This window comes from Arvicola amphibius, chromosome 7 (genome assembly GCF_903992535.2).
Source record: "Arvicola amphibius chromosome 7, mArvAmp1.2, whole genome shotgun sequence".
NCBI lineage: Eukaryota > Metazoa > Chordata > Mammalia > Rodentia > Cricetidae > Arvicola > Arvicola amphibius.
The window spans coordinates 8,577,700-8,589,796 of NC_052053.1; the positions used below are offsets into that span (position 1 = coordinate 8,577,700).

At 44.2% G+C, this 12,097-nt stretch overlaps 1 protein-coding gene across 1 annotated transcript; it reads left to right on the top strand.

The window, feature by feature from the left end:
- Positions 1 to 219: 219 nt before the first annotated feature.
- LOC119819008 (cytochrome c, testis-specific) lies at positions 220 to 4,579 on the top strand. Its single transcript, XM_038336972.1, has 2 exons — positions 220 to 388; positions 4,431 to 4,579. Exons 1-2 carry the CDS (start codon positions 220 to 222, stop codon positions 4,577 to 4,579), a joined length of 318 nt encoding a protein of 105 aa, XP_038192900.1.
- The last annotated feature ends 7,518 nt before the right edge of the window (positions 4,580 to 12,097 follow it).

Sequence of the window (12,097 nt, forward strand, 5' to 3'; positions counted from 1 at the left end):
AAGACTGAAGTGTCTATAAAGCTGGATGCTGTAATACATCTGTGTTTCCAAACACTCAGACATTAAAGCGCATTACATTAAATGCTATTGTTTGCTTAATGTTATTGACATTTCCTTCAATCAGAGTAACGGGATCCTTTCTCCTCCCAGTTTTCTTTCCAGGTTCTCAAATCTGCTGTTGTCTTTGGTCTGTGACTTAAGGTCTCATCGCAGAACAAAATGGGAGATGCTGAAGCAGGCAAGAAGATCTTTGTTCAGAAATGTGCTCAGTGCCACACGGTGGAGAAAGGTGGGAAACACAAGACCGGTCCAAACCTCTGGGGCCTTTTCGGCCGGAAGACAGGACAAGCACCAGGATTTTCTTATACCGATGCAAACAAGAACAAAGGTAAAGGCCAGGAGCGGCGGGAGATGCTCAGAGACTTTGTTGCAGGAAAGACTGTTCAGGGTCTGGTGTGGAAGTGTTTGCCTAACTCTTGCATTGGAAATAGACTCCCATGCTTCTGTTTACTGAAATGCTGGTTTTTGCCATAGATCTGGATTTAGATAGCTTGTTATCCTTCCAACCAGAAGACTCAAGTCTTTCATGGCATAGGATTTGCCCATGTAGACTGTTTTATATGTTAATTTTGTTACATTTATCTTGAGAAAGTGTGGGTTAAGTCTAAAAAAGAAAACATTTTAATGGCATGATAGCAGTAGTGATTGTATTTGTAGTAGTGATTCTTAGCAGTGTTGGGAATATAAAGTTTGAAAATATATTTAACAATTTGGTATTGGTTGGTAGAAGGGAGTTAAACAGTAAAGTGAGAAAGCTTTTTAGAATTGAGATTAAAGACAGCTAGGAAAAACTATAGTATCCGTGCAAAACAGTTGGTTTCGTGCATGTGTGTGCACAAGTGTATATAATAGACTTAGATTAGTACAGCAAATATTCTTGAAGTACAACTCTCTTTTGAACCGTTCTTGGTGCCCTCACATCACGCAGAACAGAATCTCAGAGCACTTGTATCTGACTAGGGTCTCAGTGTATAGTCCAGACTGACTTTGAACTCATTTATAGCCCAGCTTGGCCTCAAATTCACTATGATTGTCTTGCAAGTGCTAGAATTATAGGTACGTAGGCTATTTTATTTTTTTAAATTCGAGTGAAATTCACGCAACATTTAGCTAGTTGTTTTAGAGTATGTAACTTATTAACATTTAGCATTCATGATACTGTACCATCATCACCTCTCCTTGGCTACAAAACTTTGCTTGTTTGTTTGCTTGCTTGTTTATTACCATTCATCTACCCATCCATCCATCCATCTATTTATTCTTTTGAGACTGGTCTCACTATGTAGACCAAGCTAGTCTTGAACTCACAGAGATTCCCTTGCTTCTGCCTCCTGAGTGTAGGATGGAGGTGTGTGCTGCTATGTATGTCTGGTCTTCAGAACTTTTCAGAACAAAACACACCATAGCACCTTCATCTGTTTCGTAGCCCCTCTCCCTCCAGCTCTGTTCTTCGATGACTGCTAGATTGCTCCGTGTCTCTATGGATTCGCATGTTGACTGCTTCGTGTGCAAGGAATCCTGTAACATGCTACTGTTTGTGTCTGTCTTCCTCCGCCGGGAATGATGCTTTCAAGGCCCATCAAAATTGTAACAAGTATCAGAACTTCACGAAAATTCTGATGGTGACTCCAGCACGTGGTTTCGATCTCCACTTTGTCGTGTGTGTGTGTGTGTGTGTGTGTGTACACAAGTGCCCAGTGCACATGTGGAGATCACAGACAGTTTGCAGGAGTGGGTTCTCTCCTTCCACTATGTAAGTCCTGAGGATAAAACTAGGGATGTTGAGTCAGAGCTGCACTGTTACTGTATTCAGGATGTGCAAAAATGCTGGCAAGCAGGTATTGTGTAGTAAAGGATTTTGTTCTTCTCTTGGGTTTCTGTAAGGGACTCTGTAAAATCTGGAATTTCCTAAGTGAAAGGATGATCTTTGTTATCTTGTTAGTCCCGGGGACCAGGACCCGACTCTTGCTGATGCGATGACATCATTCCTAGATTCTGGTTGGGCTCCTAGATCATTTTAGGATAGGGGCTGACCTTGCTGGAAGGACCAATGATGAAGTTAGATAATTGTGCCTCATGCTCAGGGATATCAGGTAGACTTCTGGGGGCAGAGTGGGGATCGAGATTCTGGAACTGGGTTCTATCATGTTACAGTGAGCCTGTCTGTCATGTTTATGTACTGAAACCCCCATTGGACGCTCCTTACCAACCAGCACTCTGGCGGAGAGAGGAGGTCCTGATCCTTCACAAGCATTGTCTGGAAGCTGTGCATTTGGGACCCTCCAGTCCTTGCTGTGTGGGTCTCCTAGACCCTGCCCCTGATGCATAGCCTCTATAATGGTTGTTGGTGTACTGCATTCCTGAGTCCTGAGAGCTGTTCTTAATGAATCACCGGACATCAGAAGGTTGTGGGAATTCAGAAGTTTGGGTGGCCAGATCCCTTCCCCCCAAATCCTTATAGTTTTTAAAATAAAAGCCTTCTTCCAGAAGGCTGTGGAGTGTGTGCTGACTGTGGACAGTTAGGGTCAGAGCTGCATTTTGGTTAGTGCAGTGAGATTTCCAGTTGTTAGGTTACTGAGGAAACCAATTTTTAAGTCACATTTGTTGCTTTCATTTATATGGTTCTTGAATTTGTGTGGTACTTGGGAATTGAACCCGGGGCTTCATCCATGCTTGGAGCATACTCTACCTCTGGGCTGTACACTCATCTTGACAAACTTTTAAACTGTTTCCTCATGTGTCTTTTTAGTAATATTGTTTTGACAGTGAAGTCGGAAGGTCCTAATTTCTAGTCTAATTATAAACCACATTTGAACTGAACTGAACTGAACTGAACTGAAAATGGCGCCAGAGCTGTGTGCCGCCCGGTCAGTTGTTTCCTCTCCTGTACATAGAAAGCCTTTCCAGTTCATGAGGTCGCTTTTATCAGTTGCTGGCTTTCTTTCTCGAGGAACTGGAGTCCTGTTTAGAAAGTCTACAAAAATAGCTCTATCAAAAGGCAGGCCTGCTATGAACGTGTGGCGAGAATTAAATGAGAGAATACTGTCTCTTAGGCATCACGGATTGGGAGGAGTAGAGTCACGGTGCACTGTGTGCGCTGATATATTAGGCACTTTGAGTAAAGGGGAAAGAAAAAAGAAACAGACAGATTAGCTAATCAGGGTAATTAGTACTGGGTGGTTAGATACAAAGCAGAGGTGCGAAAGCTGTGTTGAGGAAGGAGCATTAGGGGCAAAGATTGGGAGAGGAGGTGGCAATGTCTGAGCTGACCACAAAGGAAGGAAATCAAATGATGCCGGGCATTCCCAGGGTTAGGGGCTGAGACGAAGAGTGGCAGACACGGCTGCCTGTGTTGTCTGAGAAGGGAAAGGGAAACAGTATGGGAAGACCAGAGGGACACAGGACCAGAGTGAAGCGTGGAGGGAGTCGACAGTGGGTACTGCACAGAGGAATGCACGGAGCAAGCTGAGCAGACGGAGTGTAGAGCATGAACACAGTCTTGGCTGTTCATCTGCTGGTGTCAGTCCTGGCTCTATGGATGTTGTCCCTGGGCCATCCTGTCCTTGCCTAGAGCCTTCCTTTGGAGATGAAGTTGCAGATGTGGTCCAGTTAGTGGCAGTTCTTCACAGGTGGAGTACCAGATGCTGGTCATACTTGTGGGTTCACCCTCACGTGGAAGTCAGGTGGCTTGTGTCCTTTTGACTGGTTGTCCGGTGGAGAAGAGGACAACTTTGTCTGTCATCTTGAAATTCCCGAATGACAGATTTCCATGGTGTGTGTGTGTGTGTGTGTGTGTGTGTGTGTGTGTGTGTGTGTATACGAGTACAGGCACATACATGCCACATTTTACATATGGAGATGAGAGGACAACTTGGGGGAATTGATTTTCTCCCTTACTGTGGGCTCTGGGATTTGAACTCAGGTTGTCAGGCCTTCAAAGTTATTTTACCCCGTGAGCCACCTCTCTACTCAGTAGTCACAAACTCTTGAATTCAGGTAGCTTTGCTATGTCAGGGCAAGGTACATTCTTCTTTGGGCATCATTTTGCCCATTTTCAAAGTGGAAAGTTGGATTAGATTGCATGCTACCTGAGATTTTCTCTAGACGGGACACTGTGATTCCAGAAGCTCTAGGCACCGTGCAGGCACAGCGTGTCTGACATGTCTTTGATGGTCCTAAACAACATGTGACTATTGGCTCCCTACAGAGAAACAGGAATAGACTCTCTTTCTGGGATTGTCTTGTAGTTCAGGCTCCACATTATTAGCTAAACAGTCTTCCCGTTGAGCGACAGGTAACCCTCTGTTCACATGTGTGGGGCATAGCGAACAGTAACCATGAAGACTTAATACTTATTTTCAACCTTTTAGGTATTGTCTGGACAGAAGCAACTTTGATGGAATATTTGGAGAACCCAAAGAAATTCATCCCTGGCACTAAAATGATCTTTGCTGGTATCAAAAAGAAGAGTGAGAGGGAAGATCTTATTCAGTATTTGAAACGGGCAACATCCTCATGAATTAGGAGTGCAGCTTCAAAAATGCTAGTTCTCGATTTCAAATATTGTGCTTAATAAGAAGCAATTTCTGCTCTTTCTTGATCAGCCTGTAGTAATTTTAACACGTTAAATAAAGGCTGATATTTTTGATTGTGTAAAGTCCACTCATGAGAAATCCTTACGAGCCTGAACTTGCTTTGATCTGTGCACTAAGGCGTGTTAATCAGAGCAAAGGAAGACGGAGCAAACAGGTCTGCCCTTTACTAGTCCCCACCTGCATGCACATCATGCTCTTTTCATGAGCCTGGACACGGCTGCTGAGGATGGAGACTATCCGAGCGCTTCTCTGCAGCAGGAACGCAGATAGAGCAGTCGTCAGCTTGTTTTCGTTAGACTGTGCTTGCCTTTTACTTAACTTTAAAGGGAGAAAGCAGGGAACATATAGTCAAACCTTGGGAATGCTTTTGGGAGAGAGAGAGAGAGAGAGAGAGAGAGAGAGAGAGAGAGAGAGAGAGAGAGAGAGAGAATTATGGATCCTGGGTGAATAAAACAAAATCTAGATGGAAGGAGAAAGTCATGGCCTGCCTACTTTGATAAGCACATCTTGTGCTTTTGCATGTGCAGCTTAAAGCTCTCTGATCCTAAACAACACAAAGCTGGGCTCAGGCTCTTTTGATGGGAAAAGCCCCAGTCAACTACTCAAAAGGCAGAAAGACCCCATCTCAGAATCACGAGAGCAAAGCGTGGTGGGGCAGGCTAGTGAAGGGCACAGTGCTTTCTGCAGTGAGGCTTCTCCTGAACAGCGCGCAGGACCGTAATCCAAATGATGGGGTCCCAGGGAGGAGGGAACAGCTTCCATACCAAAGAGGTGGGTAGAAGACTAGTAAGGGGTCTTGACAGGGAAGGATAAAGCACCTGTTACCCCATTTATGCTTCCCATCACCACCCCAGGGACTTAGGGGTCAACTTCATCCTCTGCAGTGGTCTAGAGTTTAGTTCAGGCCAGAAGCAAAGCATTGATCTTCTACCGATAACTTTCACCTTCATCAGCAGTTGACTTACAGTGTGTACTGCTACTGTGAGATTAACTAGTTGAAAAGGAGCAAATTCTGGAAGGTTCCATTAAATTTGCTAAGTGCTCAGGCTTACTCTTGTTATTCCTGACAAGTTGGAAGGAATGTACTTCTCTGGGATGCCAGGGTCAGCAGTATGTGGAAACCTGTCTCTGGGAATCGAGAGTGGCTTCAGGCATGGCTAAGCTTGTCACGCTCTCCCTCAGGGAGTTTTCTGCAAGGGCAGAGAGGACGCAGGGTCTCTGAGGGTGTTTCCCAGAGCAGAGCTGGGTTTGCAGAGCTGTTACCTCGAATCAGATGCCACATCCCGTTCTAGTCTGCATGAGGCCCATCAACTTTGTGAGACAGAACTTGAGCTCAATTCTCATTTGTAACTTAACTCCGTCCAGATTGAGAGCCCTGCTGGAAGGATTTGCTGGCTTTGCTACAAGCTGGCCCTGCTGCAAGCTTCAGGCAGGAGGAAGAAGGCTGCAGGCTTGGGGCGTAGATGCTTTTGCCTTAGGAGTAGAAGCAGCTGTTCTGAGGACTGAGATAATAAAATGCATTTGGGTAGAGATGAGGACTAGTTCCTCTTCAAGTAGATTTCTGCTTAAGGAATTGTTGGGTTAGTAACATATTGAGTATTACCTTAAGCTTCAGTAAGAGTAAAGCAAGCCTCCCCCCCCCTTTTTTTTTGCTAGTGCAAATGTTTTATTCATTAGAAAAGTTGAAGGAAGTGTTACACATGCACATGGTAATTGAAGTTGTGCGCGGTGATACACTTTTTTATTGGAATTGTCTCCGAGTAGCCTACCTTTATTTTAGGATGACTTTCTGTGAAAGGGCTTCTGGCCATGCTGACAGCTTTATTCAGTGCCTCCCAGAATCCTCTGCGTGGTTCCCAGTCAGGCTGGTGACAAAAGCTTTATGCTTGAGACTGGGAGGAAGCTGGACCAGGCAGAAGGCTTTATATTTAGTGGGTCAGCTCGCAACCCTGCACATAATCTACGCTCGCCACACATCTGTTTGCTCTTGTGTTTGGCGGACAGCCACCCTCCAACTCCTGCTGGCCCCTCTTTTCTGTGAGATCGAGAGCAGGTATGTGGGCTGTTTTGATGGCGGGCCGGCTTCGCTAGGTCACCAACATCAGAGGTGAACTCCTGACCTGACAGGAGAATACCAGTTTGCCCTCTCCGTTTATCTTTGCTCCCCTTGTGTTTTTCCTTCCCAGCTGTGTGCCCTGAGGACCTGAGGACCGAGCCCTAACAGCTTTAAGCTCATCTCTAGATGCACAGCCAGTAACATATACTCTAATCTGACTCAACTCCAGCCAGGCTGCTCTAAGTCCCTCCCTTCTTGACTAGGCCCTGGGTCTTGGCCTCTCTCCTTAGCTATTTAGACCCATGTTTAACCTGAATCCTACTTAATCAGTTTAGCAGATTTACATCCGTGGCACCTGAGCACTCCGATCTGCCTTCAGCAAAATCCTGTCAAGTTTATTCACCCAGAATCCCCTTTACCTCTGGCATTTCTTTCCTCTGGCTGCTTTTCCACTCCCTGATGTGCTCCTGGGCTGTAAGTCCCTGGTTGTTCTTTGGTCTTCGTTGTTGAGCTGATTTTTTTCCAGGACCAAAACGATCTTCCATAGTGCTCCTTAAATCAGCGCGCCTTTAATCCCATCACTGAGAAGGCAGAGACAGGCGGATGTCTGTGAGTTCGAGTCCAGCCTGGTCTACAAAGTGAGTTCCAGGACAGCCAGGGCTGGTACACAGAGAAACCCCGTCTCGAAAAACAAAACAAAAAAGCAGCATCATTTTACTGATTTTTTTTTAACTGTCTCAATAGCCTTCTGTAGTCTTCCTAACCCTCTCCCCCCTCCCCCCCCCCCGGTAGCCTCTGTGACTTGGTTGTGATTCTTTAGCCATCTACATTTGAACCTTTTCCTTCCCAGCTTCTGCCTAAAGTTTGTGTGGTTTCATCTGTAACGAGTCTCTTGTTCCCAGCACCCGTGTGATCTTGCTCTCTAGGCAGACACTGTGGGTATCATAGCTGCACATAGGCACCATAGCTGTACAACACAATTCGGGAGCAACAGGGACCTCGGGGTAATACACGGAATGTCCTCAGGGACCTCGGGGTAATACACGGAATGTCCTCAGGGACCTCGGGGTAATACACGGAATGTCCTCAGGGACCTTGGGGCAATACATGGAATGTCCTTCAGCCCGAATTAGGTGCGCCTTGATAGCGCAAGAAGAGAAAGTAGATTTGCTAGAATTTAAAATTGTCAAGTTATGTTAATGTCTACTAAACCTAAATAAGATATTCAGGGGAAGAATACTTATGGTAACTAGAAACATTTTATGATGATGAAATTTGAAAAAGTAAGTATTTTGGTTTTATAGCACCACTTCCCAGAGCAAGAGACCAGAGATCAGGAAAAGTTATGCTGATGTTGTATCAACAGAAAAATTTAGAACTGAGAAGTTGGGTGATTGGGTGAAAACTATTAGCTGTAGTAGCATCCATTTTAATATCCAATCTTAAGAGCTCGGGAAGAATAATGTGCCATTTACATAAAGTCAGAATGTGGAATCTTTTCACTTGACCGCTTTGTGTGTCAGAGAAGGGGCAGAAAGAACTCTTTAGGAAAAAGTGGGGGCATTGTTAGATCTTACACATTCACTTCCCAGACATAAAGCTGGCATTCATGTGGGAAGAAGCAACATAACATTTGCTTTTCAAGAAGAGTAATTGTTTAATTGAACCCTTGTGTAGTACAAGATCACAGTGTTCAATACGACTCGTATGCTGTGTATAATACACTGTATTTACTACAACGCACATGCTGTGTATAATACACTGTATTTACTACAACAATGTTTGGAAGGTTTGCTTATTTGCTGAGTCCTCCCACTTCATCACCTTCTAAAATAGCACAGGTAGGAATGCTCTGGATTTCTCACTTGGTAATCTTAACTGTCCATGTGTGAGTTTGAAACTACAGTGTCACACAGTTCTGCTTGACTTCCTGATTGTGCACTCAGTGGGGCCTCATTTAAGCACAGAAACTAAGTGGTGCAGGAGGACCAGGGTGCGGGAGGTGGAAGTTTATATGAGAGTCACAAAAGCTGGTGACAGACATGAAAGGCAGAGAAGGCAATATATATATATATATATATATATATATATATATATACATATATATTGCCTATATAATATATATATATATATGTATATATAGTATGTGGTGGGACAGATCTCTCATTTTCTGGTATATTTTATTTCTAAAATCATTTATTTAAATTCAGTTTTCCATTAAGAAAATTCAGTAAGAAAACGAAACCATTCTGATCAAGAAGGCGTACGTGGGACATCCTCCCTACACTCCCACATCTTTCCTCTCCACCTCTAAAAGATGAAATTCCTGGGTGTGGTGACATGTGCCTGCAATCTAACACCCGATCAGCTGGGGCAGGAGGATATGGAGTCCCAGGTCAGCCCACTGCGCGGTAAGACGTTGTCTCAAGAAACTGAGAGCAAACCAACAAACAATGACAACAAACTACAGAACAAAAGATAAAAACAGGAGAACAGGAGGATGAACAATAGAAAAGGAAAGAATAAAAGGAAAGGAAGGGATACAAAAAAACTCTACTCCCCACCCCAATTAAAAACCATACAAAATGTAAGGGTACAGAGACAGAGACCAGAAAACATTAATAAATTAAGAAAAGGGAGGTCCTTTCATGACCAAATACCTAGTCGGTGCTAATCCTCAAATGTGAGATTAGACCCTGGGTCCTTGTCCTCCAGAATCTGACTTTTCTACCTTTTAGGTTGGATATAGTCAAGTCTTTTAAACCTGAGATCCATGTTCTTTAAATTACCATCACCCATACATAATGTCTGTCCTATCGAAATCTGAAACAATTGCATGGAATCAAATTTTTATTGTATTAATCCTGCTCAGAGCCTCAGTTTTAGTTAGCTATCCTTTTTGTAAAATACTTGACATTATGTGAAAATACTGACTGTATAAACACAGTCTGATAATTAAAATGGTGGTAGAAAAAAACCATGTGTGTCCACATCTGCCATGGTGAGACTGTGGTCTGCTACAACCGAAGGTTGCAGGGGGACTTTTCTGTCCCACCAGTCGCTCCCCCCAAATAACAACACAGAGACTTAATAGTGATTACAAATGCTCAGCCAATAGCTTAGGCTTATTTTTAGCTTGCTCTTATAACTCAAATTAACCCATTTCTATTAATCTACCTGCTTCCCTGAGGCCTATTTACCTCGGGTACATACTTCCCACCCTGCTTGCTCTGTGTCTCATGACGTCTCCCCTGACTCGGTCCTTCTCCCCAGCATTCTCTCTGCCCCCCAAACCCTGCCTAACCATTGGTCAATCAGCTTTTTTATTAACAACGAGATTTAGTACCTGGCAACTAATATATTAAGTGTCAGTTTCCCCAAATAAGTTGTCCCTGTATGAGGTTACAATGTTTCTAGTTCTTGGTATCATGTTCCCCGCTATCCTCTAGGGTGGAAGATTAGACCACATATTTTAGTTACAGCTACATGTCATGTGTAGATACCGACTTCTCTGTAGGCAGTTTCACTGTTGTGGCAATATTTCAAGGACTTGGGTTATCTCCCCATCCCCACTGCAGGTAGGCTGTGGTCAGCCGTGACTTCCCATTCTGGACCCTGGTTAAAGGGATAGCACCAGCATTGGACATTCTTATTCCTATGTCAGAGGAGAAAACCAAGAAGCATGGAAGAGGCTCCCGATGCATCTTAAATACAGACATGGTGCTCATTATTTGAGCTCATACTCCACTGACTACGACTTGCTAAGTAGACTGCCAAACTCGAGAGCCAAGGCAAGGCAGAGGCATTCTCTTCCTACAGGAAGGATAGCAAGTGCACGGCAGTTGTGCGCCATCCCTTTGGAAGGAAGGAGGCACTTAATACGTGAAAAAACAAAACAAAACAAAAACCCAAGCACCACGACATTTCCTTTTCTCCTGAGTTTCTTTCTGACCACCCCTCTGGTGAGCCCAGTCTTATCACTTCTGATGTAGCTGCTCCCCTGATCGATCACATTCTAGGTGTACTCAGATTTGTTCCCATTTCTGCTTTCAGTACTTGCTCGTAACCTGCCTGCTGGCACGTCAAGCTCACTTAGATCCCAGCTTGTGACACTGCTGGCACTGCTGTCACTGTGTCTGTTCTGCGACTTCTCTAAGACTGATACATGCAAGGAAAAGTCAGGCCCCTGTAAAGTCCAGTGTCTTGGACTTTAATGATAAAATTGCTGTGTCATCTTACTGGCAGAATGAAAGAATTTGGGAGCGGATTCTTTGAAGCTAGGACTAGAAGATTCTGATCTGTTGTTTTTATCTGAGAGTCTCAGTCAAGATAATTGCCAAAAGAGGTAAAATGCAGATTTTTTTTTTAAAAAAAATGCTCTCTTAACTGAATAAATGATGTCTTCTTTTCTAAAAAAAAATCTGCTTTATTTTTGTTCCTTATTATTATTGTTGTTTTCTAGTGCTAGGTCTCTGTTCTAAAGGGCTCCGTGGCTCTAGGAAATACTAATCTGTTGCCAGAATTCAAAAGTGTTGAGAACAACAAATGGGGAGATATGGCTGCAAGGAACAGAAGTGAAGTAGACACTCTGTGAAACTGCTGGGAGAAAAGGCAAGACTCTCACTACAAGAGAAAGCTAGTTCTTAGGTTGGGCCGAAACGGCCCCCAAACCTAGCATGATCGGCATTTCAAATAACCTGGCTTCTTGGAATTTTTCTTCCCCAGTTCAAATGAGTTTGCATTTGAAAGCCTGGCAAAATGTCATACCTCCTTAAATTGAAAGATTACTAAGTGCTCATGGGTGTTGGGTCGTCCTCTGGAATATGCTCGACCTACCAGGGGCCATACTCTCAAGGAAAATGAACTCTTGTTCCCACAGAAGCCATCAGCTGTCCGTAGCTCCTCAGCTAAGGATGGGGGTACAAGAGCACCTTCCCCTCCATGCTGGATCATGCGCAAGTCTATGTGGGTAACAGCAGCTGCTCTGAGTTCTTGAGGGCAAGAATCTGTCCTGTCCAGATGCTGCTTCACACCAGTCTACCTGAGCTTCTGGATCTAACAGTCTTCTGAGTGGTGTGTGTGTGTGTGTGTGTGTGTGTGTGTGTGTGTGTGTGTGCTTGTCTGTGTGTGTTGGTGGGTGTGCATGCACACACATGCATGTGGGGGGTTATATGTGTAGGGATTTGCACGAGCTCGCATGTGCATGGGTGTGGAGAAGAGAGAGAGAGAGGTCTCATCTGCAGCTAAGCACTTCACAGACACTTTCTGCACATTGACAAACTGCGAGCTTCTGCATTAACAACCATCTAGTGCACCAATGTGATCCGAGAGATGCATCCATCTGTGGGCTAGAGATAATAATTTAGAGGGCAGTTTGATATTATGC